Source organism: Scaptodrosophila lebanonensis, unplaced genomic scaffold (genome assembly GCF_003285725.1).
Source record: "Scaptodrosophila lebanonensis strain 11010-0011.00,11010-0021.00 unplaced genomic scaffold, SlebRS2 tig00000134-arrow-arrow-pilon, whole genome shotgun sequence".
Lineage (NCBI taxonomy): Eukaryota > Metazoa > Arthropoda > Insecta > Diptera > Drosophilidae > Scaptodrosophila > Scaptodrosophila lebanonensis.
In genome coordinates this window covers 9,827-35,820 of record NW_022060585.1, presented here as the reverse complement: position 1 = coordinate 35,820, position 25,994 = coordinate 9,827, and the positions used below count along the sequence as shown (strand labels likewise).

Here is a 25,994-nt window from a genome sequence, read left to right as displayed (position 1 = left end):
GCATTTGCAGCATTGTAACCATGGCTCTCAGACTAATCAACCACGCTCTGCGCCGCCAGTTGGCTGCTCAGCTGCCACGCAACGCCCAAGTCGGCAGCGTCGCTTCCGTCCACACATTGGACAAGATTGGCAAACGCGAGGTCGTTGGCTATGGCTGGAACGGCACCGCCTCCTATGCCGATCGCGTGGACTATCCCCTGCCCCCCATACGCTTCCGTGAGCCCAACAATGAGATCAATGCGCTGCGCGTCAAGGAGCAGGGCGACTGGAAGAAGCTGAGCCCACAGGAAATTAAGGCCCTCTACCGTGCCAGCTTCTGCCAAACCATTGCCGAAGTGCAGGCCGGCACCGGCGAGTGGAAAATGCATTTGGGCATTGGTCTGCTCTTCACAAGCGCCGCCATCTGGATTGCCATTCTGATGAACCTGTTCGGTGAGCCCTAACTGTCGGATTAAATTATTTATAATTCTAAACTCTGGGTCTTCCTTCAGTCTACGATGAGTTGCCCGTCACCTTCGACGAGGAGCACCAGAAGGCTCAGCTGAAGCGCATGCTTGACCTGGAAGTCAACCCAATTACCGGCTTGTCCTCCAAATGGGACTACGAGAACAACAAGTGGAAGAACTAAAGCGCACCCAGCAGCCCAGCAACAAATTCCAAGCTTGATGTTGTAGTTTTGTGTCTTACAGCCAGTCAGTAATTAAGTGAACAGTTAGCAGAAGTCTATGTTTAAGTCGCTCCTATGTTTCTTCAAGTCTAATACAATAGAGGCAGATATAAACAACAACATTAAACCTCATGGAATCTATATAATTTCATCAGCGAAAAGGTATACGAGTATATTCGTAGATATTGCGCAAACATTTCTATTAGAGCTGTGCTGGTTCGTAAATAGCTGAACAAGTTGCACAAACTTTTCGAAAAGACGAAAAACGAAACAAGTTTACAAAGTCAACTCGCTTTTTTGGGGAAATTAAAAACTGTACCCCTGATCTATTAGAGCCCAGGGTGTATCTTCCGTGAAGTTCGTCTAAAGTTTAACATTCGCGAAATGTGAACAGATTTATGAACAAAAATACTGAAGTTTTCTGCACCTCCGAATCTTAAAACGACAAAAAGATTTTTAGTATTCGTTTTCTCAGAAAGTAGACGAATTCCCTAGAAAGAAACATTCATCAATTGTGTTTACTTAAATATTAGATAACATGCTGCTGATACCTTCTACAAATTTGCACACTTATTAAAAAATAGCATGAAGTGGCATCATGATAGTAAAGGCGTTTTTAAACTAATTTCTATACAAATCAGAAATAATTGTATAATGCAACGCCAGCTCTGCTGACTTTTCCAAACAGATGGAAATAGCAGCAGCAATCGCACTCTATTGGTAGTGGGGATCGAATGATAGTTAATAAATAAATATAACAATAATGTAGTAGAAAATGTCATAAAGCAGGAAGCCAGGAAGAAAGAAAGATAATATACCAGTATGTTGTAGAATTTTTTATACGTGTTCCTAAGATATCTCCGGAAATTTTACCTCACCATACAGCTAACAAAGTTACCGACACTATAACTAAATCTTTGGTGTGCCATTTATAAGATGTATTTATACCTTTTATTTAAGCAACTGAACTATTTCATGCCTCAAATTAATTGGTTTCTGTATTTTGGAAATTTGATACGGCTATGAGATTTATGTTCTGATCGGCTACGACTGTGAGATTGACGACGGTGAGAGCTAGGGCTATGAGATCTACGCTGGTGTTGGCTACGTCTGTAAGGTTGACGGCGGTGAGGCCTAGAGTCATGAGATTTACGTATATGTCGGCTACGTCGATTGTCTTCAGCTTCGGCATTACTACTGTCTTTAGCTTCAGCATTATTACTGTCCTCACCTTCCTCATCCTTATCATCTTTTTCATCATCGTTTTCAGCAGACTCTTCTGTATGCTTCTCATGATACTGATCTTTTTCACCCGATGAATTCTCGTTTCTAGAATCTTTTTCAGCCTCTTCTTTAGTCCCTTTTTCAGTCTCTTCTGGCTTATCGGATTCTGAGTTCTCCGTCATATTGTAGCTGTGAGGGGAGAAAGTATTCAACTATTTGTGACTAGCCCCTCTTTACCACTTACTGATTGTACCAATCGTAGCCATTATATTTGGGACGGTGCATATTGTGGGGCCGCTGATGCTTTGGGCGATCGTTTGGCGAATGTTGTCTCAGGTCCCGAGTGTTATCCGACGCTTCTACTTCTAGGCAGAGGGCAAGACCTAAGAAAACCCAAAACAGGCCAAAACACTGCTGGGAAGAGTTAAGATTTTTGTAAATGTTTACTTCAAGCCGATTATACGAACCGCTCGCCTGACAGCCATTTCTGAAATACGACGAAAACCACTTTCTATAAACTATACATAATGGCAGTATTGTTACGCCGACTTACTACAGTATTTATTAGTTATATGGTTCCACTACACACTGTTGGTGACATTTCTTGCGAAACTTCTATTGAAGATCAAAATATGCAATAATATGTCTCTATTATTAATTTTGTTAACGGGAATGTATAATGTAAAGTACTATAGTATATAACCTTTTACGAATTAGTTGGAATTGTGGGTAATTAAACAATTTTGATAATAGGCCTTCAAAGGCAGTCGAGAGAATTAAGCCCATAGTATAGATTGGTGAATGGTCATAACTATTTAGGTGTGTTCATATTTTCTTAAAATGCATACTTTTTACAGAATGGGATTACATTTTGACTAAAAATATACACAATTCTTAAGACAGTATGTGTTTAAGTTTACAAATTGGTGCTTGTTCGCAAAATCCCATGGAATTCGAAGCAGAGCTATTTTGATTATACTCGTATAATCGATTCAAAATTACTTCAAAACCATAAGAAGGATAGGCCATGAAGATTTTATTGGTCTTGTAAGCCATTGGAATATAAACAGTATCGTAGGTGTTACGCCAATAATATGAAGGTAAAAAGAAGAAAGAACGCTACAGTCGAGCAAGCCGACAGTGAAATACTCTGTACCCACTCCAACAAATAAGAAAATACAAATTTGAATATTTAAAAAATTATTTTATGTTTGTTTAATATCCCAGATGAAAAGTTATTATTCTAAACTTCTTTCTTCTTTATATAAAGCTAGCACAAAAATAAAGGAAGAGAGAGAGAGTAGAATACAGAATAGAGTAGAGAGTAAACTACGAGTATAATATAAAGTAGAATACAAAATAGAATACAAAATAAAATAGACAGTAAAATACAGAATAGAATACAGAATTTAATACAGAATAGAATACATAATAAAATAGAGAGTAGAATACTATTCTATTTGTATTATACAGAATAGAATAGAGAGTATAATACTATTCTATTAGTATACTATTCTATTTGTATTCTACTCTATATTCTATTCTGTACTCTACTCTCTTTTCTATTCTGTATTATATTCTGTATTTTACTCTGTATTCTATTCTGTATTATATCCTGTAATCTATTCTCTATTCTATTATGTATTATATTCTGTAATCTACTCTCTACTCTAATCTGTTTTCTACTCGCTATTATATATATTTTCTATTCTATTCTGTATTCTATTCTATTCTCGTTCCTATTCTGTATTATCTTCTGTATTTTACTCTGTGTTCTCTTCTGTATTATCCTCTGGATTCTTTTCTCTATAGATTGGATTGGATAGTTTGGGTATACAAATCTATATATATAAACAGTTGGTGTTGCTGTCCTGCTGCTTCTGTTAACTGTCCTGTCGCGGCCACGAGGCTGCTTGGACGGAAAATATTGACGACGCCTCGTCTGTTCTTCAATGGCGTGCAACCGGGCGTATGATTGATATCAGTGCAATACAACCATTTGCTTAGCATTGGCGCCTTCTTTTGAGTGCATCTAATGGCCTTTAAATTGTGACAAATGTGCTGCCATTTGTATCAGGCTCAGCGAGCTGCTTGATTTAATTTCAGAATTAAAAAGAACTGTATTTATCCTTTAAACTGTCACCATATATTTTATGCAGTTTTTTTAGTTTCAAATAAAGCAACTTAAAATATAGCAACGTTTTTCCTTATTATTGATTTGCTGCAGGAAGCAGGATCTGATCTTTATCCTTCAAATTCAGGCAAACATAAATCAGCAGCAAGTCCTAAAAAGTCTCCTTTTTTATTTGCATTCATTTAGATACAAATTGCAGCGCTGCAACTTATTTATTTATTTAATAAATAATTCGCTTGGAACTCCGTTTGAACTCTTGCCAAATTGGTTTGAGCCCCAGCTGCTAAAAGGTGTGAAGATCGGCTAACATTAAGAAAAGTGTAGCATCTTTTAGGCGGCCGAATTTAATTTTAAATTTTTACAAAAAATTCATCTTGCTGCTGGTTTATGTTCGCCTGGTACTTCAGATTTTGGCTTTTAGCATTTGCAGGCGATTTTATAAATTTTAAGAAAGCCGCAGCTGCTCTCGGTCTTACTTTGCAAACTGGCTTCTTTGCTATGTACTAGGCGAACATAATGCAGCGGGAAGATGATTTTCAAAAAATTAAAAATAAATGTAAGCCAGGCTTCAAACCATTTAGCAGCCGGACTTCAAGCCAATTTGCCAAATTGGTTTGAGCCCCAGCTGCCAAAAGGTGTGAAGATCGGCTAACATTAAGGAAAGTGTTGCATCTTTTAGGCGGCCGAATTTAATTTTAAATTTTTAGAAAAATTGCATCTTTCTGCTGGCTTATGTTCGCCTGGTACTTCAGATTTTGGCTTTTAGCAAATGCAAGCGTTTTGGCCATCGGCCAAGCTGCATTTTTTTTATTTATTAGTCAGCTTCCTACAAGCACCTTCTTCACCGCCCTTACCCATCAAACAAATAAAAGCTCCATTTAAATATATTTGAAGTCATTTTTATTTTCTTTTAAACAAATTTAATAAATTAATAATTATATAATTATTATTTATGTAAATTAGATACTTACATAAACCAAATTACCGATAGGAAATAAAATATATACGAAAAAGGACATCTATCATTATTATTATTATAAATTGTATTATTATTATAACACATTTAATTTCTTCGTTTGGCTCCTCGTTGCTTAAACATTTGTTTGCCATTTTCATTTGCTCATTTGGCAAGCTGTTGGAACTTCAAAAATGACATCCATAATTATTATTATTATAAATATTATTATTATAACTAATTTTATTAATAATATAATATTTTTCATTCTCATTTTTCTCATTTGGAGAGCTCCCGGAACATCAAAAAGGACATTCATTGTCATGAATACATATGCATATAAATAAATACATACATTTACATTTTATTATTATTATAATTAATTCTAATAGGATTATAATATAAGCAATTTCTTCGTTTTGCTCCTCGTGGCTTAAACATTTGTTTGCCATTCTAATCAAGCCAACATCTGCTCAGAAGATTGATTCTGCCGTTGGCTAATCGCAGAATTGTCCTTAGTGTTGTGTTTTTCCAAGAACAGTGATTGTCGGGGGACGAAATTTCATCTGCCCCATTTCATACTCTTTTGAGTGTAACATAAAATTTGAAATAAATAATTAAATATACATACGAGAAGAACGCTACAGTTGAGCAAGCCCGACCCTGTACCCACTCCCACAAATAAGAAAAACTAATTTTGTATTATTTAATAACTAATTTAAAAAATTTAATTAATTTTTTTACATAATACAGAAATAAGTCACATCAGATAAAATTAACAATCTTGATCTGGTGAATCTGGATAACAAGTTTGGTTATTCTAGCTCTTGTTATATATAATATGAGTTAGAAACTTAACAACTTAACTTTTGGTATAAACACAAAGCTCTACTATGTGTATAGAGAGAAGATCAATGCTTTCATCAATAAAAACCTTGACGGATTCCCTTAACCCCCAACACATTCTAGTACTCTTTGGATTACAATGCTATTTATTAACACTGTTATCAAGAAATAATATGAAACCGATTATGTATGATGTTCTCTCAAGTAGAGGTTCTGCCTTCTCTGTTTTGCCTTTCTTTGCGGAGATGATGCGCCTTCACGCGTTCGTTCCAATGCGCCCATCGAGGCTCGTGCTTGATGTTGTGAAAGCCGTCGTGAGCAGCAACGTGGCGAGGTTCCTTGAGCCGTGCCAACAGCATGGTGGGTAGCATACAAATAATTAGCTATAAATACTATATATTGTGTATATATACTAGTATATATGTGGCCGAACAGTCTTACCAAATCAACCACCAGCTGCATGGCTTTACATTCAACTACACAGCTACAAGCAAATGAATTGGCCATGGCTGCGAGGGTCTGAAATTAAAGCAACAACTAGAGTAGCTGAAAGACGTGACGAATCGATCTGGACTTGTCTGTCCGTATGAACATCAACATTTTTTACATCGTAATAGGTAGGGACGCCAAACTTGGTATATATATTAGTTTTATTGATGTGCAGACAAAGTTTATGACCAACTACTTATAGCGCTATTATTTTGTATAGCTGTCATGAGTTCGATCAGAGGAATAATTGCACTTAGTAGCACTTTTGTGTTTATAAAGAAATCTTGAAAAACTTTGTATTTATTAGCTTTTTTTAAACTTCTAGCAAAATGAATGCACTGTATCCTACAGATAGGGCAAAAATTACTTTAGGTATCAACAACTTTTCCCTTCATTACGATATCGCAATAAAACTCGACTTACTCTATCATATAGCTGCTATAGGAACGATTGAAACAATGAGAAGGACTGTTTTATTGACCCTCAATCGTGTCTGCATCATGATTGAACCCATCGTTCCAATGCGCCCAGAGCTTCTCGTTCTTGACGTTGTGGAAGCCGTCGTGGGCCTTAACGTGTCGGGAGCCGGGCATATGTCGCTTAGGCCTCTCAAATGGATGGCCGCCGTTTTCAGTTACCAGCTCCTCCAGCTCTTCCATGTCATATGGCGTGCTTGGCGGCTCTGTCGTCTCACTCTCCGCATCACTTCCTATGGTGGTTTCCGCAGGCTCGCTTGCAGAGTCGAGTCCTTCAACAGTTGTCATTTGTTCGGTCGCTCCTGGCTTGATAGTTTCGTTTCCATTCGCATTAGCTTCAGTTGCATTCGGGTCCTTTGTTTCACCTGCACTCGGCTCAGTGGCACTACCTGGTTCTCCAGAGGCGGCGGCCGCCGTAGTCTCGGCGTCTCCAGCGGCGGGCGCTGGACTCTCAGCATCGGCGGCGGCAGCCGCTGTAGTCCCAGCGTCGGCGTCAGCGGCGGCGGGGGCGGGGGCTGTACTGTCTGCGTCGGCGGCGCCGGCGGCGGGCGCTGGAGTCTCTGAGTCCGCGGGGGCAGGCGCTGGGCCCTCAGGTGGGTCTTGTGCCGAAACTGTTTTCAGCAGCACCAGTGGCAGTAAAATGTGTATTAGCTGCAATTATGAGAGCAGTCCTTGAGGATGCCATTGCTGTCAAATGCCTTCCCTGTGCTTGGCACTTTATTTTTGAGCTCACACTTACCAGTCTGCGAAGCTTCATCACAATCTTGTGTGGAAAAACACCATCGTTGGAGAAATGCCCCTTTTATAGCCATCGCTGGACATGCTCTACGAACAAAATCGATTTGGGCAGCCATTAAGTTTTATTACCATTGCATGGGCTATGGTGCTGGCAACAGGTTTGCCGCACGTTCTTGGTCCAATTTAATGTCAATGTCAATGCTGGTAGAAATTCCCAGATGCTGTGCATTACGCACACTGCCCCAATACATTATCTTCAAGCGGGGTTTTCGTCGCAACAATGAGCTGTTCGCGTCGTATAGTATACTTGTATATGTGTATAAGCATGTGATTTGATTTGTAGAAATAATCTTTAATTGGCGGTTTGCTGATTTACATATTCTGGACGCTGCTCGCTTTGTACGAATACTCGTAGTATATGACGGCTATAAAAGCGCTTGCTTGCTCATTAGCCGGCAATCAGTTTGCTTTGAAAGGTTGAAGAGAGTTGAAGCTACAATGTTTATGAAACTTGTATTACTTAGCCAGGTGAGAATGGTGGCTTCTGGGGACTTTCTAGGCCTTGACTCAATTGTCTTTCTCCTACAGTTGTTGGCGCTCAGCTTGGCAGGTGATGCCTCCGTCTACAGCGAAGAACACACATTGGATGACTCGGATATGTGGAATCCGCATTCTACAGAGAAGACTACAGTGCTGCCGGAAATAGCTGTTGTGGAGCAGGGGACGGCCAAGAACCCCACTGACGATTTGGATTCAGCGGATGATGGACTGGCACTAACAAATAATGTCAAGATTGCGGAGGAAACTACTATGCCAGAGCCAACAACAACAACAACATCAACAACAACTACCACAACAACAACTACAACTACAGAGAAGCCACCGCAGAAGCACGAGCCGCATCCACACCCACACCCCCATCCCTACCCACACCTTCACACGCCGTTTACATATCCGTATCCCCACTTACTGAACCAGCCATATCCAAAGCCCACGCCGGAAGTGCCGGAGTCGAAATCTGGCGATTCTACGCCCACGTCTGCTCAGCCTGGTTACCCACCTTACCCATCGGTGAATCCTCACTTCTCTCCATACCCGCAGCCACCAAACTATTTCCTTCACCACCATCATCGTAGTCCGTATTTCGGGCGCGGCTTTGGACCTGGTCTGGGCTTTGCTCCTCACTTCCCTGGCCCCCATTCCCATGAAGATGAGGACGAAGCTGACAGCAAGCCGTCGGACAAAAGTGATGAAGAAAGCAAACCCAAGATGCCGGAACTCGATAGCTTTCCCAAAATTAGCTACGGTTATCCCCCAGTCGCTATAGTGCCCCATCGGCCTTTCTTGCCCAGTTATCCCAGTCCACCGCGTGCTTATGGTTCACCCTACGGCTATGGACGTTAATAAGTCATCTAATTGTAGTCTTGAAAAATAAAATCAAATATATTTAATATGTACACCTACATGCATCTAGTACTTTATTGATTTGCAAGTCGTGAGCGCGGCTTTCCCACCATTCCATATAATCAATCGCAATTGATAACCCCGGGCGTCAATGCACTTGGAACACATCGTATTTCCCGTCAAACGTGTTAAAATGCGATGCGCTTGGCTTTAATTACAGCTACCAGGCCGCACAAGCTCACAGAACGCTGAAAACCGCTGTCTAGTTTAGAACTAATACTCTGCCGAAACCTCAAAGATGACGCCGTGCTGGACTCAAACTATTGCTTTACTGAGCGCGCTGCTGTTGGCCAAAGGGGCGGTGAGTCGAGAAAGGTCTCAACTTTAAACTAATCATAATTAATTGCATTTCACTGTACACAGTGCGGTGGCAGAACATCTGTGTTTCCTAACACCAGCAAGGTGAGTCCAAACGCAGTTATATTCAACCCCGAAACCCTTCAACTACCCATGTATATCTGCAGCATCTACGGGTCGCACGCGATACACGGAACATACCAATCGATAAGTTCCAGTCGATAAATGCTACGATGCAGGCCGTTGACGAAGACCCGCTGGTAAGTAGGATTAGTATTACGTAGATGCCATGAAGCTTGGTTTTTTGCATACAAATATTTGAAGCGTATGAAGTCACTTGAAAAGATTATCTGAAATTGAACAGAGGTCCTTTGGCCACTTGGCCACTGCGGAAGTACAGTGAACTCAACCGTGGACGTCGTTGTCTTCAGGAAGAATATTGTGAAGGTCGTTCAAAAACGGAAGCAATAGATGCTGCGTATAAGTTGATAATGGAAGATTGTCATGTGAGATACTGTGAGGTAGAGGCATCTTCGGAAATTTCTGAACTAAGGATTGGGCTGTGTTGGAGACTGCTTAGGCTCTTTGTTGTAGAAGTATTTTCTGGCAAATGATGTCCTGCTTCTTTGCAAAAACTGGTCCTGTCGTGTATTTATGATTTAAAGAACCTGAATTATGTACAACAATTGGTATGCCGGAAGTTGTTGGAGAATTGATGAATACAAGCCGCCAAAGACGTACTATTCTTCAACACAAAAATGATCGAACTTCCATCAATTTCAGCACTTCGAAGGGTGAATAGCAGGGTCGCCCGCCTAACTAGACGCCAAGATACTTCGTTTTATACCCTGTAGCAGAAGGGCTAAAAGGGCTTATTAGTGTTTGTGCAACCGAGAGAGAAGGAAGCATCTCCGATCAGATAAAGTTTACATATTCTTAATCAGCATGACAAGAGAATTTCCTGAATACAGCCCATAATTTGCTTCTACTATGGGCGCATATACAATGTAACTCAGTTCCAGAAGTTTGTCTAGGTACAGGGTATTTCACTGTCGGGCTTGCGGGACTGTTGCGTTATCTCTTGTTGTTCTCGTTAACTCTCGTTGTTCTCTCTTACTAAACCAAGTTCATCAGCTTGATGTATAACCCTCTCTCTTGACAGGATGCGACAGCAGCAGGTGGCACTGACGAGGAATTCGCTGTGGTAATATTTTAAAGAGCTATAATATTTAAAAGCAACACCTAAAGCTACGTCTATTTTGTAGGCCTCAACAGCGGAGGCGCGTCGTATTGGCGGTCCCTCCGATGAAAGCTCATCAGCCAGTCAAAGTTTTTTTAAAGAGACCAAATATAGTGGAAATAACAACGAAAATCGTCAGAATATTCCTGATAGTGATCCCAGATTCAATCAACCTTTTGGTTATCAGCCTGGTCTGCGCCCCGTACCCAGGCCATATCCCATCCCCAGCTCAATGCAACCACCCTATACAGGTTTTCGTCCAAACTTTGGACCCAGCACTATTCATACGGTTTGTAATACTACACTATGGTAGAGCTAAGCCAGCAAGCTAATATACTGGGTGTGTTTTCAGGGATTCCGCAACTCACCCATTCCCTTCCCGGTGCCTGGTTCAATGTCACACTCATCGAGGGGATTTCCCATTAGCAGTGGACCAAATGATGACGATATGGTAAGTAAAATAACAATCTAAGAGTGTCTTCAACTACCTATAATTGTAGAAGAATGTGAGCCAAGGCATAGGTTTGTCATATTCTACAATATTTGGGTAATGTGTGGACTTAGGGAAAGTATTTTACTTAGAAAGGAAGTATTTCCTTGCCACAAATGTTATTTATGAGATGTGATATCACCAGATGAGCTGATATTGTACCCATAGCTAAACGGCTTTAGGACTGACTGAGAACTAGTTGAATTATTTATTATTAACAGGAGAGAGCTGCGATAAGTGTTTAGTTGTTTAGTTGGACTCTGCCAAATACTTGTATCATAGGCAATATTGGGAAAACAACCAAAATATTTCCTTGGCTATACTTGTAATACACGATTCATACTCGACTCTTAATTGCTTAGAACAAAACAAAACCATGGTGAGCATGGAATACGGATATTCCCTTTAGTGACTTTTAGAAGCTCAGACACTATAGAGTTCTTCAAAAATATTTGAATATGATATAGAAATTAAAGATGATGATTATACAACTTATAACAGCTTTATCTTTCACGTTTCAGCATAAAAGACAACTTTACATATCCAAGTTGAAATTAGTTAAGATAGATAGATATTCCTTACGGCACTAACATTCTTGATAAATATTGTTTACTAAAGTCTTCAAAATTTTGATATAATTTCATATATTTTAGTAAATGCTCCCTCATTTAAAATAATTACACACAGGGAAGACTACGGTCTCTCAACAGCAACTCTAATATTTCAATATTTTTTCAGATTCCTCTAATGTCACGCGGCATGAACACCTTTCCCTATCCAGTTGGAAGCTCATTTGTGTCTAGACAGTCCTCGATGCCCACACCTTTCGGCTTCGATGGTGACTCTTCGGGTGGGTCATCGGGCAACTTCTTTCGCTCACAATCCTACAGCATTACGTCTGATGGCATGGGAGCCCCGCGCGTGGAGCACAATGTTTTTGATTCCCGTGACGGGTTTGGCATGCAATCGCGTAATTTTTAAACTAATATGTATTTACTTTAATGCTAGGTTGAAATCAATACTCGAATAAAGAAACCAATTAAACAAATATATATCTCGTCCATCAATTCGTAAAGAAGTGTGGGATCGCGATATTTTAAAAGACATTTGAACTTAAATTAACAATATTCTTATTGAAAAGTATCAAGCCATTTGAATTTAGTTCAATTGACGTCAATAGTCGAAAAATTCAACAAAATCTAGGAACAGTTCCATCTTCTCGTCAATATCGTGTTCATTTCGAAAAGAGGCCAGCCATTGGACCATCTTGGAGTCCTTTTGGCGCTCCCACTTGGACAAGCTATTGATATATAGCTGGACATGCTCTTCGATTCTACTTAAGGCGCCCGATATGCGCTCCATTAGGTATCCCTCGAAGTTATGAAAGCCATGCTGGTTGAGCAGCTCGGCCAGAGGCTCGCTGACCTCATCTGAGTCGAAGTCCAACATTTCCTCGAACTGATCGAGCAATTCTTCCAGCTCATCATATTCGTTGGTTCTCTTCGTGGCTGATATGAAATTGGCAAAGGCCTCGAGTTCTGGACTCTGCATTCCTGGATAAAAAGCCCGAGCATCGTCGATAATACCCTGCAGCAGCAGCGCGCCCTCCAACAAGGTGTCATTTAGCAGGGTGGAGAACTCCTTGTGGGTGTAGAGCAATAGTTTCTCGCGAGGTGTGGTTAAGATCTCGCTGAAATCGACGCTGGGCAGAAAAGGAGCCGCATACTACAACGAAAGGATTATCAAGCAACTCTTAACTGTTCTATACCCTTACCGCTGGAGATATCGCCCCGATGCTACAGAAAGTTATCAGAAATAGTACGACATGCATGTTGAGAGTTGAACACTTTATTGTTGACTGTTCAGCGACCCTGTGCTGCGCACTTCCTATAAATGGAAGGACGGCAAGCACGCAAGTGTCTTCGCAGCTTCCCAAATAGCAAATTATTCCGAGTTGCGTCACACGCGAGATACTCTATAGCCAGCGGAATAAGCAATTGCGGTCTCTAGACGACGCAGGAAACAAAAAGATGTGATGTCTATAAGAAAGCGCTCGTATTTATTTCGCCTATATAGGGAATTACGTATTTGAAACATTCTGGCTTCAGAATAAAAATAATTTTTCTCAAAACGCAAAAAAAGTAGTTTTCAAAACTGTTTACAGAAAAAATAAAACAGTAAAACAGTTTAACATTTTAACAATTTTAAACATTTGAATTTGTTTATAAAAATCTTTTTGACTTTTCGACATATATATGTTTTATTTTTAAGTTTTGCGGTGAAGGGCTCAGCTGTCTTCTACACAATATAGAAATATGAGTATTAGAACCAGCATATATATAGTATACTATAGTACCCGAATCCATCGGCTTACAGAGCAAACAGAAAATTAAAAAGCATTTTTAAATAAAATAATATGGACAAATAACAAAAAGGCCTGGTTTATAATAATCTCAGAATCAGAGCCTTCAGTCAATCTGTTTAGAAATTGTTTTACAGCTTAGAAAATAGTTCAAAGAAAATTGAAAGAAAAAAGGAAGAGATTCAGAAATAAATCAAACCGAAATCTGTAAAAGGTATTATAAGAAAAAGCCTGATGGAAGAAAGAACTATTAAAATATTTAGTAGAATACAAGTTCTCCAGACTTGTGGAAACTTCTTTCTAATATCAAACAATTGTGCAAAAGGGAATAAAAGGAAATATATATGTATAATACTTATATTGTATGAAATATATAAGCGAACGTTATCCCTAAAACTAAAAGCTTGCTTTCGAATAACTCTTTTTACTTAAAAATCTATATATGTGTATATGTATTAACTTTGCCTTACCTTTTTCAACATTTCTGATCTGAAAAAAATTACTTACAAATATATTATATCATCTGAATATATTTAAATACTATATACATATATGATGGACGGATTAAAGATAACGAAATGGGAAAAGACAATTCTATTATAGTCTAATTGTTGGCTCGATCGTGATTGACTGGCTATTCTGTAATATATTTTATAACCTATGTGCACATATAGATTATAAGATTTTGAGCATAACTCTGTTTCACATATATATTCTGATTACTTAGCTCAGGATTTTCATTATATAATCCTAACATACATGTATTACAATTTCACACTCCTATTAGTAATATTATATGTATATATTTCTTAGCATAGAACAACTTTTAGCAATTGCATTTGAAAGATTTCAAAGAGCGCAAAGTCTTCATGCAGCTCTAAGAAGCCCTTGTCTGGTGTAGAGTAAGCATCTGAGCATGCAACTGGGCAGTACCCAGTATTTGTTGTCTGACATGCCAATCAGTAGAACGTGGGAGCCAGAGAACTGTAATCAATAGCCAAGCACCGTTTGTCGCGATAAGAACATTCATTAGGAATGATGAGGCGTTACCTAGTATTCAGTGTTCTGCTGCTTCTCCGGGTAGGTTATCTTATGAAAACTAACGACCCACTTGATAGTTCCAGTTCTTAGTTTCCAGCAGCCGAAGGGGACAGCTTGCGGGCGCTCCGGAAACTTTTGCAACAGCACGATGAAGAGGCAGAAACTAAAGGAGCGTTTCAGAGCGGACATGGATTCTTGGACCGAACAATTTCACCAATCTACCTCGAGCTTTATGCATTTTGTAGAGAATTGTCGGCAACCGGGTAGCCAGTGTAGTCCGGGAAAGGTGCAGCGCCAGATACGTTTACTGCGACGCTTCTACTCGGCACTGCGCATGCAACTCGAGACTCTGGAACGACAGTACGAGGGCCGTTTGAGGGATACGGAAGTGTTGCTGCCAGCTCTCTTGGCAGCCAGACAGGCGCTGCAGCAATACTATGAAACCCTGAGAGTAGTTAATGCGCAAACCTATAAGCTGGTGGCGCAGTGATAGCCCGGAAACTTGGGAATATAATACAAGCATGCATCTAGAATAGATGCTCTATAAAAATCTGTGCCTAAGACCACAACGTAGTTTCTTGTGTCAACTAGATCCCATTGAGTACGTAGAGCATGCAATAAACCTAGGCATATAAATCAATCATTATCTTGGTGCGACCATGTAAATAAGGCAGTTGGAAAACTTTATAGCGCACTAAGGCGCCTGTCTTTACCGCAGAATTTTCTTCCTGTAAAACTAAAGCTCCTTATTGCCAAGACATGCCTGACACCCTTGCTATTTTATCTGATTGAAATTTTCGGAAGCTGCGATGCTGTGAGCCAAAACATATTAAAAGTAGCCTTTAATAGCGTAGCACGGTATATTTTAAACATTCAAAGAAGAGATTCAATAACGACGTACGCCAACAAAATATACAATCTGGCCGTTGACTCATGGATTAAAGTTAGAACCCTAATCTTCTTGCATCAAATTATTACACGTAAGGAGCCGAATTATCTATACGAACGAATAACATACTTGTAGTTTGTAAATCTTTAAATCTTATTTAAATTGGCAAGCTCGGAAAAGCAATTCGTTATTTACTTACCGCATCAACCAAACACAATTAGGAGCGAAACGCACTTCAGGGTTAAGATTCAAGCACACTTGCAAAACATTAACTAAATTAACGTTACCAAAAATTTAAATATTAAACACACACTTATTTGAGTAGGCAAAGTATAAATTAATCAAAAAAAAAGCTAATAAATATATATAATTATAAAGAATAATAAAAATGTTTAATGTTAAAACTAAAGTTAATAATATGAAAATAACCTAATAATAAGCTTGATATAATTAAAATTGTAATGACTACCGTAAAGTAACCTGAACTTGTAACGCCTTGTAATCCTTATCCTAGGATAATAAAATAGATCTAGAACAGCAATCTTCAATTGAAAAATACTTTGTAAGTTGCTTCTATATTAAAATAGTTAACTATGAACTGCAATCTTTTGTTTATGGTAGCTGAGATAGGAATACTTTTTGTCTCAGCTATCGCTATATTACTTGCTTCGAATAGGGAGCATTGCTAGCATAATATATCAGGGACCATAAGTGCCGCACTGCCATTTAATTGCCCACAACATGACCAACAGAACGCGCATAGAGCGACATGGCGAAACCCATCCGAAATTCTAAGCGATGCGAAAATGGGAACACAATCTCCTCTGGCACTACAAAGCGCGCAAAATCGAAGAGAGCGAATTCAAGAGTGGGAAATCACGTATATTCGGATTATGCTGACACTTATAAACAACCAAAGCTCAGGCTTCCAAAGCTGCAGCAGATCAACGATCAGCAAGACTCGCTTTTGAGAAAGTTTCTTTCAAAAAACAACTTTTCCCCCGAACAAATTTCTGAATAACCGAAAATGTGAAATGTGTTTTCTTCATAAGGAAATTTTTTCTTAAGTTTTAAAATAATTTCCGTAATGGCTGTCTCCCTTTTGCGTTGATCTATCTTGGACAGAGTCAGTCATAAATTAAAATTCCACTAAACTCAGGGGGTTTAAATAGATTCTGAAAGTTTAATAAACTATTACGATATCGAGATCCTTGTGGACTTTAGACAAGCTTAACAGTTTCTTAGACGAATTGTAAAAAATGAATTAGAATAAAATTGTAGACTTTTAAACAGAAATAACAAGGGTCCAAAAAATTCATCAATGCACGTGAGCGATAAGTTAAGTGACCTGAGATACCGTTTCTAATAAATGCGAATTAATAGTCAGTGGCTAAACAGGATGGAGAGAGTGCTGAATAAGTTGTTGAGTAAAATGGAAATGATAAAAGATTTATGCGTTCCTTTAAGGGATTCCTCTGAGTACAATTGTTAATCAAATAATTTGACAGTAACTTTCGCACAAATCGGGTCATTTAAATGAGTTTTATTTTAAAACGTAGTATATTGTATTGAACGGGATTTTAGTTGAATTGAATAGCACTTGGAAAACAGTGGGGTCTATTGTGTTAAGCACTTCGGTTGCTCCAAATTGTTAAAGTATCATAATATCGCGATACTGTTGTACAACAGTAAGAGAGAGAGAGAGATCCTAGTTTATAAGTTCGAAAGTTTACTACACACACTCTTGAGTATTCTCATTAAGTAAATTGGCAGTATAGTCCATTAGCTGCAGTTCCGGCACTTGTTTCCGCAGGTATTCAGGGAATTCAATAAACGATTCGAGAATCCTCTTCGCTCCTTCGTCTGTGTCTGGGGCAGTTGGATTTGCCAGCTCGTCAGTTTAGCCAACAATTCGGGATTACTCTGTTTGGTGCGCTCTAAGTAATGTCCAAGCAGTCTGTTAACTTTCTTGAAGAACTTTCGTATAGCCGATTTCTCAGATGGCCATATCAGAGTTACTATTCTGTCTGGCTTCGAATTTTCACCAAACTGATCGTTATGCATGACATAGAATATAAAGTACGCTTTAGCGTAGTAATATTTATCGCACGTCACGGTGTCTAGGTTCTCAAAATATTGCCTATCCACGGTGTTATTGTCCGTCGACTGCTGCAGTAGTTCCCAATAGCGCCCGACACTGGTGTGGAGGACATGATTGTAGTGCCGCTGGATGGCTTGCACCGTAGCCTGGGATTCCGACAAAGCTGGACGTACGGTTGTATCCCCCGTTTGTTCAGCATTCTAGATTGGAATAACATCGAGTCACTTGACAGATTGTCTAATGTTTGAGCTGAACTTACAATCGCTGCAAATAAGCAGCCACTGATAAGCAGAAGAAGCCGCAGAGAAGCGCTCGCTCTGGACATGATTGGACCGTCTCCGTGCGCTGCTCGACAGATACTGACGTGGACACCCACCTAGCGACCCATTGATAAGCCGATTACACATTCGTTTAGTTCGACAGTTGAGCTTTTTATTAAGCGTTTCAGCAAAGTTTTAAATGAAAAAGTTCGAATTTCAAATTTGGAAAATGAGCAAATGTTTTCAATTAATACGAATATTAAGTATGTTCTTCACAATTAATTAGACTAACTAGAAAAGATCGTAACATACATACAATATATAAGCACTTAATTCTAATTTATACAGACGATCGTAAGGACATCGTAAATAATTTAATATACATATTAAATGAATGTTGAAATTCTTCTTACAATTCATACTTAATTATTACTATTAAATGTTAAATGTTTATAAATTTATGTTTGAATTGCAAAAAAGAGACAAAACAGAAAACTTATCTTTCAGATCTTGCTGTTGATCTAAAATTTACAGTTTATTTTTTGCCAGAAGACGGAGAGCGCAGAACACTTACACACACACACACTAATAGATCCAAAAACGGTATGATGCCGATCTCTCGACAAGTTGGCTGTGCTGCCACTCACCCACGCTCTCACACGTCGAACAATCACAACTGCAACCAGTGTTACCCAATCGAGGGTAACATTTATAGCCACCTGCCGAATGTTTATAGCTCCCTTTCATGCATACTTAGTATAACAGTTTCCTAACTTGCCTACATTTGTGAATCGAGGCAGTTGTATGCAGCTGTATGAACAAGCGTAAGGGAGGGTGGTTGAGCGCCACAACTTGTCGCAAAGAAGCAAGAGAGCGCCGTTAGATCACACGGAAGGAGCAAGAGAGCGCGTGAGGATGAGCTTCTCTTGAATATTTGAAAGATGAAAAAGTAAGCATGGAAGATCTTATAATAAATAATTGGCAAAAGGAGACGATTTATTGGTTCCGGTTTGTGCCAAATAAGGAAATTTTAATTCGCAGCAAATTGTAAAGAATTGTAGTTTTGTGGCAAATCTATTATAAAATAGAAGTACAGCTTTTTGAATTATTAGTTTTGTCGATAATATGGTTTGCTATTTTAAATACAATTTTTAAATATGTGTTTCCTGTGATGGAATTTTAATAATCTTTTTTTGAATATTTTAATATTACAATGCTTGATTATAATTGCCTGTTTTCAAATAATTGCCATATATGTATTGTGAACAATCTTAGTGCCTTAGAAAAATAATTCCAAATTCTAGACATCATTAAAAGATAATCTTAATCTTAATGTTCAGAATAACACGCTTTATACATTTAATTTTATAGTACATTCGTCTATTTGTTTTGTACTGTTTTTATTTACAACTTAATTGAATTGCGAAATTGACGCAGTTCTGTTTATAATATTTATTCACATATATTCTTCACATCATTAATACTTGTATAGTATGTATAGCCACAGAAATATATTTTTTTACGTATTTGATTTCTCAAAATAGATTTTAGCATAGAGATATATTTTATTGGCAAACATATGTATATCCACACATATATGCGATATCAACAGTGAAAAGTTGTTTCTTAGGTACTTTTGGTTATTGAAACACGGTGTTATATACTAGTATGTACTTCAGTATATATATATTGAATTGAGAATATTGAATATTCAGTGTTTAGTACTTGGTAGGTATATCGATTTATGCATAACTTGCTGCTCCAGCATTGTACTTTGAGTTTTAATTGTAAGTAGTTAGTTGGAATATTGAGAAGCATCTATGGGTTAATTAGTTGCAGGTCCTTATCTGGTAATGTGCTATTTTAACGCTTATTGCTAAACACATATCGCATTTAACTAATTCAACTAATTGTTTTGTTCAAGGTACACATGACGTTCGACTTCGATTGGGCGGCAATGGGAGCCGCCCTCAAAGTTTATAACAATTTCAAAATAATTTGCATAAATCAACAAAAATAAATACAAGTATCGTATTTAGCTTATGTCCTTAAGCTACACAACTAACATTACTAACATTATTATGTATTAAACATTAATTGCAATTACACTCACTTATTTCCATTCTATTTATAAAAGATTAGCAGCAACAATAGGTAAGAAAATATATATATATAAATATATATATGTTTACTCAAAGCGATTAGATTACTGTACTATATGTATGGTATTTATTTGCAATAACAGACACGCACACATACGCATTTATAAATTCAATTATCTAGAAGACAGTCCATGGAGTAGAGCTTATAATTAGTTCAATAATCATATGATGAAGAATGCATGTATAAAACTAATAGTAAATAAAATCTAATTAAAGAAAAGAGAACACACGTAGGCTCACTGAAAGTAAGCGGGTTTCTCATAGAAATTAAAACGATTAGTTTTTTACTTATATGTTCATATTTACCTTCTTTAATTGTTTAAAAAAAGGTATTGAATAGACTACTTCAAGATCAACAGGTTACAGTTTCAAAAATGAAAAAAAAACTGCTTTTTTGAAGAATACCTAACGCCTATAATTACAAAATATTTGTGAATTTAAGAAAGCTGAAAATATCTGAATATCTTAAAAATTATATCACAAGCTGTAGGCATCGTAAAGAGTATTATTTCCAGCAGATAAATTATAAACTCATCAGTAACATTCATGGGTTCCGAAAATTTGGCTACACATTATTCAGACTATCATAAATAAAGATAAAGAAAGGAGAGAATTCTTTAGTTGAGTAAGTCTGACAGCGAAATACCCTACACCCCAAACAAACTTCCGGCGCAAAAATATGTGAGCCTCTAGTTTAAGCAAAAATAAGAAGTCTGGCTTATGGAGCTTCCGAATGTGGACATTTCGAAATTCTGTAGCGTGGAAGATTGGTAATAAAAAAAATAAAATAAACTCGTGTTGTCTGGATATTAGGAGAGAGAATTTGGGGAATGTGGGCTCAGGCGTTTCCTAGTTTCAGAATATTTAAATTGCCTGTTAAAGTATCTCTTTTCACAAAACTAATGTACAATTTTTATACCACAGGGAAGGAAGAGAAAAAATAATTATAACTTTTGGTAATTTTTTAAAATGAACTCTGCTATGTTTCCATAAGCGAATTCATTCCAATTTTGTAGAATTCAAATGAGTAAAAACTATTGATTTATTCGATTTAAAAAATATTGAGGTTTGCAATAATTATTAATTAAATAATGAAAATCATTTTTCTCAGATTTAGGAAGCAACAATCCAAGAATATTGTGTGTTGGACTAGTATTTGTCAACTGGCCAATTCCTCTGTTGATTGTTGAATATCGAACTAGGAACGCTAATAAAAGTTATAATAATCATAATAAGGGCAATGATTTCTGTATGCGAATTCGATCAAATATGTGGATTCGAAATGAGTAAACCTAAAAATCTTCTGATTTATTATATTAAATAACTTGATTGAGGATTGAGTATTCGTCTTCCGATCATTTCTGAAACCGAATAGCTCAGTACTTTATTAAATAGTGAAACATTTACTAATTCCTAATCCACACAATTCAATTGAATTCGGAAAACGGAACAGGGTTGTATTTGTTTTTTACAGCTACATAAGATTTTAGAGTTAAATTATGATTTCATCTTATGTAGTTTCAAAAATTATTATGAAAAAATGTATTTTTTTACTTCTGTAGCAGAACTTGATTAAATGTACAACGGTTTTGCTTTTTATACATAGTTTTGACTGATTCGGCGAAAAGTCAAACATATTTTCCGAATAATTATAATAATATTAGAAATATTACTATTTACAATTAACGTTATTCCCACATTCGCTATGCCTATTTCACCAAATATCAGATACTAGTACCTTATATAAAGACTTACCATACTATCCATATACTATTTGAAAGTTTTTCCAATTTGCCAATATTTACTTGCTAGCCCCAAATACTAATTCATTTATCCTTCTAACTTACGATTTGTGATCCATTGTTGAAATTTCTCATACAACAAATGTGATGATGATATGATGAGAGACGGAGAGAAAATAATAAAAACATGCACAAAATGTTGTAAATTTGTTAATATTTATTCATTATTTGAAATAATATTGGATATAAAATTAAATGCAGTTCATGACGAGCACTGAGCTCGCAGCTAAAACATAAGTCTATAAGTAAACTAAATTAAATGCCAAGTTCTCTTTAATATTATAACCGAGCGTATCAAAATCGCTAAGGAAACAAATGTTACAAAAGTCCAGTGTGAGACAGAGACCGTAAGTGATTAATAATAGAGAGAGATAAGTATACATATATAAAGAAAGAGAGCGAGCATGTTGAGAGAAACTTTTAACCAGTGTTGTGCGGATTTCCGCCAATTTACAAACTAGCTCTATTTATTCTTATTCAAATTCAAATTACAATGCTTATTTAAGATCAATGTAGAACAATAAAAGGAATTATAGTATGTGTATCTAGATAATAAATCTGGATGACCAAACTATAGTATTGTGCCCGAATAAAATTGATTTTGTACAAAAGTCGAACTCAAAAGTGATGTTTTAAACCACTTTTAAATCTCAAGATGTTTGATAATCTCTTGATAAAATTGTGATGGCTTTATGGACAATTTAGATCAACTGTGAATGATATAGAGAATGCTTGATAACGAATACTAAGAGGGAGCTATTGGATTACTAATTTCAGACTAACCCTTGCGAAATTGGCTAACCGATTTAGAGAGCTAGTTTGCAGCGCATCCACACAACTTTACTTTTTATCACAATTGCGTATGAAAAATTTCTTTAATTGCTAGAAGCTACCACGGCCAGTGGTGCCGCTGCTTCCGCTGTTATTTCCGGAGCCACCACTGCTACCACTCTGGCCACTTGTGCCGAAAACTGCCGAAGGTACGAGTATGCGGGGAAGCGTGAGCGAACGCTTAGGTCTCTCATGTCCATGTGGCTGTTCCAGCTCCTCCGGCATGCTGGCTGCCACCTTGGGGGGTGTGGGCTCACACGGCAGCGTCGCCACACTGGCGGTGGAGCCCAGAATTGCGGCATGGGTCACGCGTACGATTGTGCCGTTTGTGGCATCATGTTGGCCGCATAGCAGGCAGGGGCGCCATTGCCCGCATCCATAGTACCAGCCGCCCCACTGCCACGCTCCACCAGGTTCTTGAGCCTGCCGCGCAACTCCTCCAGACTTTTGGACTTGGCCTTGTTGATGCGCTTGTACTTGACGTCCTTGGGCTTTGTCACCGAGCGATGGTTGGACATGACTCGGTTTGTAGTTCGTCACCTGAGACTTGCCGTTGTGTGGCTCCGGGTCCGGTGATGATGCCGGTGCCACTGTCGGTGACATGGGCTGTAGTTGTGGCACCTTAACGCTGAGCGTGGTGCAGGGCGAATCGTGGCTGGGGGAGCGCTTTAGGCCGCCCAGCTGGCGGCGTGGCGTGCACACCTCTTTGGCTTTCTCAATTGATGTTATTGTTGCTGCTGTGGTTGCATCACCACTACCACCCACCACCACCATCGATTTGACCCTCAGTGGAACTCGAACTAAGCGCCTTATCGGAACGATTTTTGAACTTGTCACGCTTTTCGGCCACATCCGATGTGGGTTCAGGATCCTCCTCCACCGAATACACGGTCTCCAAAATGTCCGGACGACGCAGAAAGCAATTATTCCGCCTAGCCGCGCCATACTTATTCAGGTTGGTCTCAATCGCATCGGATATGGAGCGCACTATTGTGATGCCATCGCTGCCCAAGCCCCCACAGCCACCGCTATTCTTGCGCCGGGAGCCCAAAGTCATGTTCGTGTCCGAGTCAATGTCCTCCAGCACCACCGCCGAATCGGAGTCATTCAGAGAGTCCAACTCATTTGCATAGCTAGCCTCAATGCTCTCCAGGCCGTGGTCCACGAGTCGTGTCGAGAGCGTATCGATGATCTTCTGCTGCCGCTGAATCGTCAGCTCACGGTGGTTGAGCAGACTGGAGATTTGCTTCTGTTTGCGCTTCAGACGCGATTCAAGGAGCAGCAACTGCGAGGTTAAGGAATTCATCTGATCCGTTTTCTCCTTTTGATAGCGATAGTGCTGCTGAACCTGGACGAGAGAGCGAAAGAATTACAATTACAAAGAATTACAATAAACGCAAAGCAACTCCCCAATAGCCCCCTGTTCTGATTGGAATTCCAACCGTTCTTGATAAATGATCTCTCCTACTATCCCTATATAACCAAAAACGACTATATGAAACAAGAGAAAACTATACATAAGCAAAAGGGAATACGTGGAGAGTTAACGGTTAATACATTTATCATTGTTGCTTTTGCCTTCGTATATATAATTAACACAATCTGGCAACAACACACTGCGACAACGCCACAGTGGCCAGATAGATATTTGGTAGAACTAAATGTGTATTCTCCACATAAGTATTATTAAATTCTGCGCCTAACGAGAGGTACCTTATAAGAGTATGTTAGGCTTTCGGGAAGTGGAACATATCTGTTACAGAACACATCGCACTAAGCTACCCATTTCCTATTTCGGTATAGGGTATAATAAATGATGCCGGGAGAAAATTCTTGATATTAGAAAATCTTTTCTGAACAATGGAAAACGCACTTCATTGGTATTTTCTGTTCAGTGCACCAATAAGTTTTTAAAAATAAACCCTTTTTGCCCTTTTCATCCAAAAAATAAAAATTAAATGAAACCCATTCGTACCGCTTCCAAAAAATAGTAATTCTAAGCACAGAGTATGTATTCAAAATAGAAATGGGCTTACACTTTCAAGAAACGTTTTATCTAAGAAATGTAAGATGTAGACCTATTCTAAATTTAATTTCGCCAAATGAAACATAAACTTTATTAATTAATTTACTATATTTTACAATTTATAACAATTTCTATGCTACTAAACCAGAAATGTTCTTCTTAGATGGACTAAATCACATTCCGACTCAAAGCAACGTTTTTGTTAAATCGAGCAATTTTTCGACTATATCTTAGGTAATTAGGACTTTCCTCTGGCCAACCTGTTCGTCTTCATTCAAGTATTAAACATCATTCTTGAAACCCGTTTACAACTCGTGGACTCTGCCACGTTTATATCGCATTATTACTATAAGGTGTTTTACACAATTGGAATGTTTCTTTAATTTTTTCCTGAATTTAAGAGGAAACTCAATATTTGTTCTGAATTCGATAGTCATTTTTGTATCGATAGCACATCACACAATGTTTTTTTTGTGTGCGATAACTCCGCTTGTATCTGCCCGATTGTCGTGAAATTTGAACCATGCCGATCCTACCGATAGTACATAGAATGGCATAACCAACTTAGCTGATCCATCAATATGTGGTCCTGTTTACTTTGGAATGTAACTTGTACGTCATTAACTGAAAAGGGCCAGTTTGCAATTATTAATAATTTTCCCCCAAACAATTTCAATCGAGAATGCATTTCTTTTTAATATATAAACCCATTCCCACCCCTTTTGAAACCCATTCAAAACGGTCGTTTTAATTTAAAAGTCGTTTAAAAAGACCTCTCAGCGAATTGTTTCCATCAGATGGGGCCTATCCGGCTGCCCACTCACCTGCATTGCGTATGCTTTGCGCCACTTCATGATGTGCTCCGTTTGGAAGCGGACCTTTGAGCGCAGCTCCTCAATAATGGCGCGTGCCGTATGTAAGTCCTTGGGATCCTGATTCATCATGTTCAGACGCAAATTACTCGTATGGCTGGACACGGGCACCGGAGGTGGCCATTGAAATTCTAGGGGCGGCTGAACATGCACATCCGTCGGCAATGAGCCACGTGGCTGGGCCGCTGTTTTTGTTGTCTTGGGTGTTGAGGGCACGGTGCCGGCTCCACTCGATGTGCATGTAGCTGCTGCTGCTGCTGCTGCTACTGTTGTTGTTGATGCTGTAGTTACTGTTGCAGCAGCAGCTGCTGCCGGCCATTGGTGCGGGCTGCGTAGGTTGCTTCTGAATGCTGCAACGCCATGCTGCTGAAGGTTTTGGCAAATTGCGTGGCACGGCCGGCATACATTTGGTCTGCCGAGCGACGGTTTGTTGGAGGGCTTTGGCGTGGGCGTGGAAGGTTGACTGCAGCTTGATTGATGTGTCCCTGCTGAGGCTGCACTGCTGAACTGACTACGTGCTCTTCAGTGCTCGCTGCGGCTGCGCGAAATGAACGCTGAAAACGAAAAATACAGCATGTTTTTTATTAATAACAAATATTTACTCAGCACCGGGTCGCAGTCGACAAAT

The 25,994-nt window shown here is 38.7% G+C and overlaps 6 protein-coding genes and 2 pseudogenes across 6 annotated transcripts; 3 read left to right on the top strand and 5 right to left on the bottom strand.

Moving 5' to 3' along the window:
- The first annotated feature begins 10 nt into the window (after positions 1–10).
- LOC115629084 lies at positions 11–799 on the top strand. The gene is made up of 2 exons (XM_030525398.1): positions 11–432; positions 492–799. The coding sequence occupies exons 1-2, from the start codon at positions 21–23 to the stop codon at positions 626–628; spliced, it is 549 nt and encodes a 182-aa protein (XP_030381258.1). The 5' UTR covers positions 11–20; the 3' UTR covers positions 629–799.
- A 796-nt stretch (positions 800–1,595) lies between these two features.
- Positions 1,596–2,378, bottom strand: LOC115629085. The gene is made up of 4 exons (XM_030525399.1): positions 2,359–2,378; positions 2,136–2,302; positions 1,899–2,080; positions 1,596–1,801 (listed from the first exon to the last, which is right to left on the bottom strand). The coding sequence occupies exons 1-4, from the start codon at positions 2,374–2,376 to the stop codon at positions 1,653–1,655; spliced, it is 516 nt and encodes a 171-aa protein (XP_030381259.1). The 5' UTR covers positions 2,377–2,378; the 3' UTR covers positions 1,596–1,652.
- Positions 2,379–5,954: 3,576 nt separating this feature from the next.
- Positions 5,955–6,858, bottom strand: LOC115629091. The gene is made up of 3 exons (XM_030525404.1): positions 6,739–6,858; positions 6,268–6,345; positions 5,955–6,209 (listed from the first exon to the last, which is right to left on the bottom strand). The coding sequence occupies exons 2-3, from the start codon at positions 6,331–6,333 to the stop codon at positions 6,027–6,029; spliced, it is 249 nt and encodes an 82-aa protein (XP_030381264.1). The 5' UTR covers positions 6,334–6,345; positions 6,739–6,858; the 3' UTR covers positions 5,955–6,026.
- A 1,103-nt stretch (positions 6,859–7,961) lies between these two features.
- On the top strand, positions 7,962–8,992 carry LOC115629089 (early nodulin-75-like). Its single transcript, XM_030525402.1, has 2 exons — positions 7,962–8,057; positions 8,118–8,992. The coding sequence occupies exons 1-2, from the start codon at positions 8,028–8,030 to the stop codon at positions 8,931–8,933; spliced, it is 846 nt and encodes a 281-aa protein (XP_030381262.1). The 5' UTR covers positions 7,962–8,027; the 3' UTR covers positions 8,934–8,992.
- Positions 8,993–9,172: 180 nt separating this feature from the next.
- LOC115629086 lies at positions 9,173–12,072 on the top strand. The gene is made up of 7 exons (XM_030525400.1): positions 9,173–9,294; positions 9,357–9,395; positions 9,458–9,550; positions 10,453–10,494; positions 10,556–10,819; positions 10,883–10,981; positions 11,759–12,072. Exons 1-7 carry the CDS (start codon positions 9,232–9,234, stop codon positions 11,999–12,001), a joined length of 843 nt encoding a protein of 280 aa, XP_030381260.1. The 5' UTR covers positions 9,173–9,231; the 3' UTR covers positions 12,002–12,072.
- A 61-nt stretch (positions 12,073–12,133) lies between these two features.
- On the bottom strand, positions 12,134–12,860 carry LOC115629088. Its single transcript, XM_030525401.1, has 2 exons — positions 12,795–12,860; positions 12,134–12,745 (listed from the first exon to the last, which is right to left on the bottom strand). The coding sequence occupies exons 1-2, from the start codon at positions 12,849–12,851 to the stop codon at positions 12,194–12,196; spliced, it is 609 nt and encodes a 202-aa protein (XP_030381261.1). The 5' UTR covers positions 12,852–12,860; the 3' UTR covers positions 12,134–12,193.
- A 4,053-nt stretch (positions 12,861–16,913) lies between these two features.
- Positions 16,914–17,765, bottom strand: LOC115629090 (annotated as a pseudogene).
- Positions 17,766–22,519: 4,754 nt separating this feature from the next.
- LOC115629082 lies at positions 22,520–25,773 on the bottom strand (annotated as a pseudogene).
- Positions 25,774–25,994: the final 221 nt, after the last annotated feature.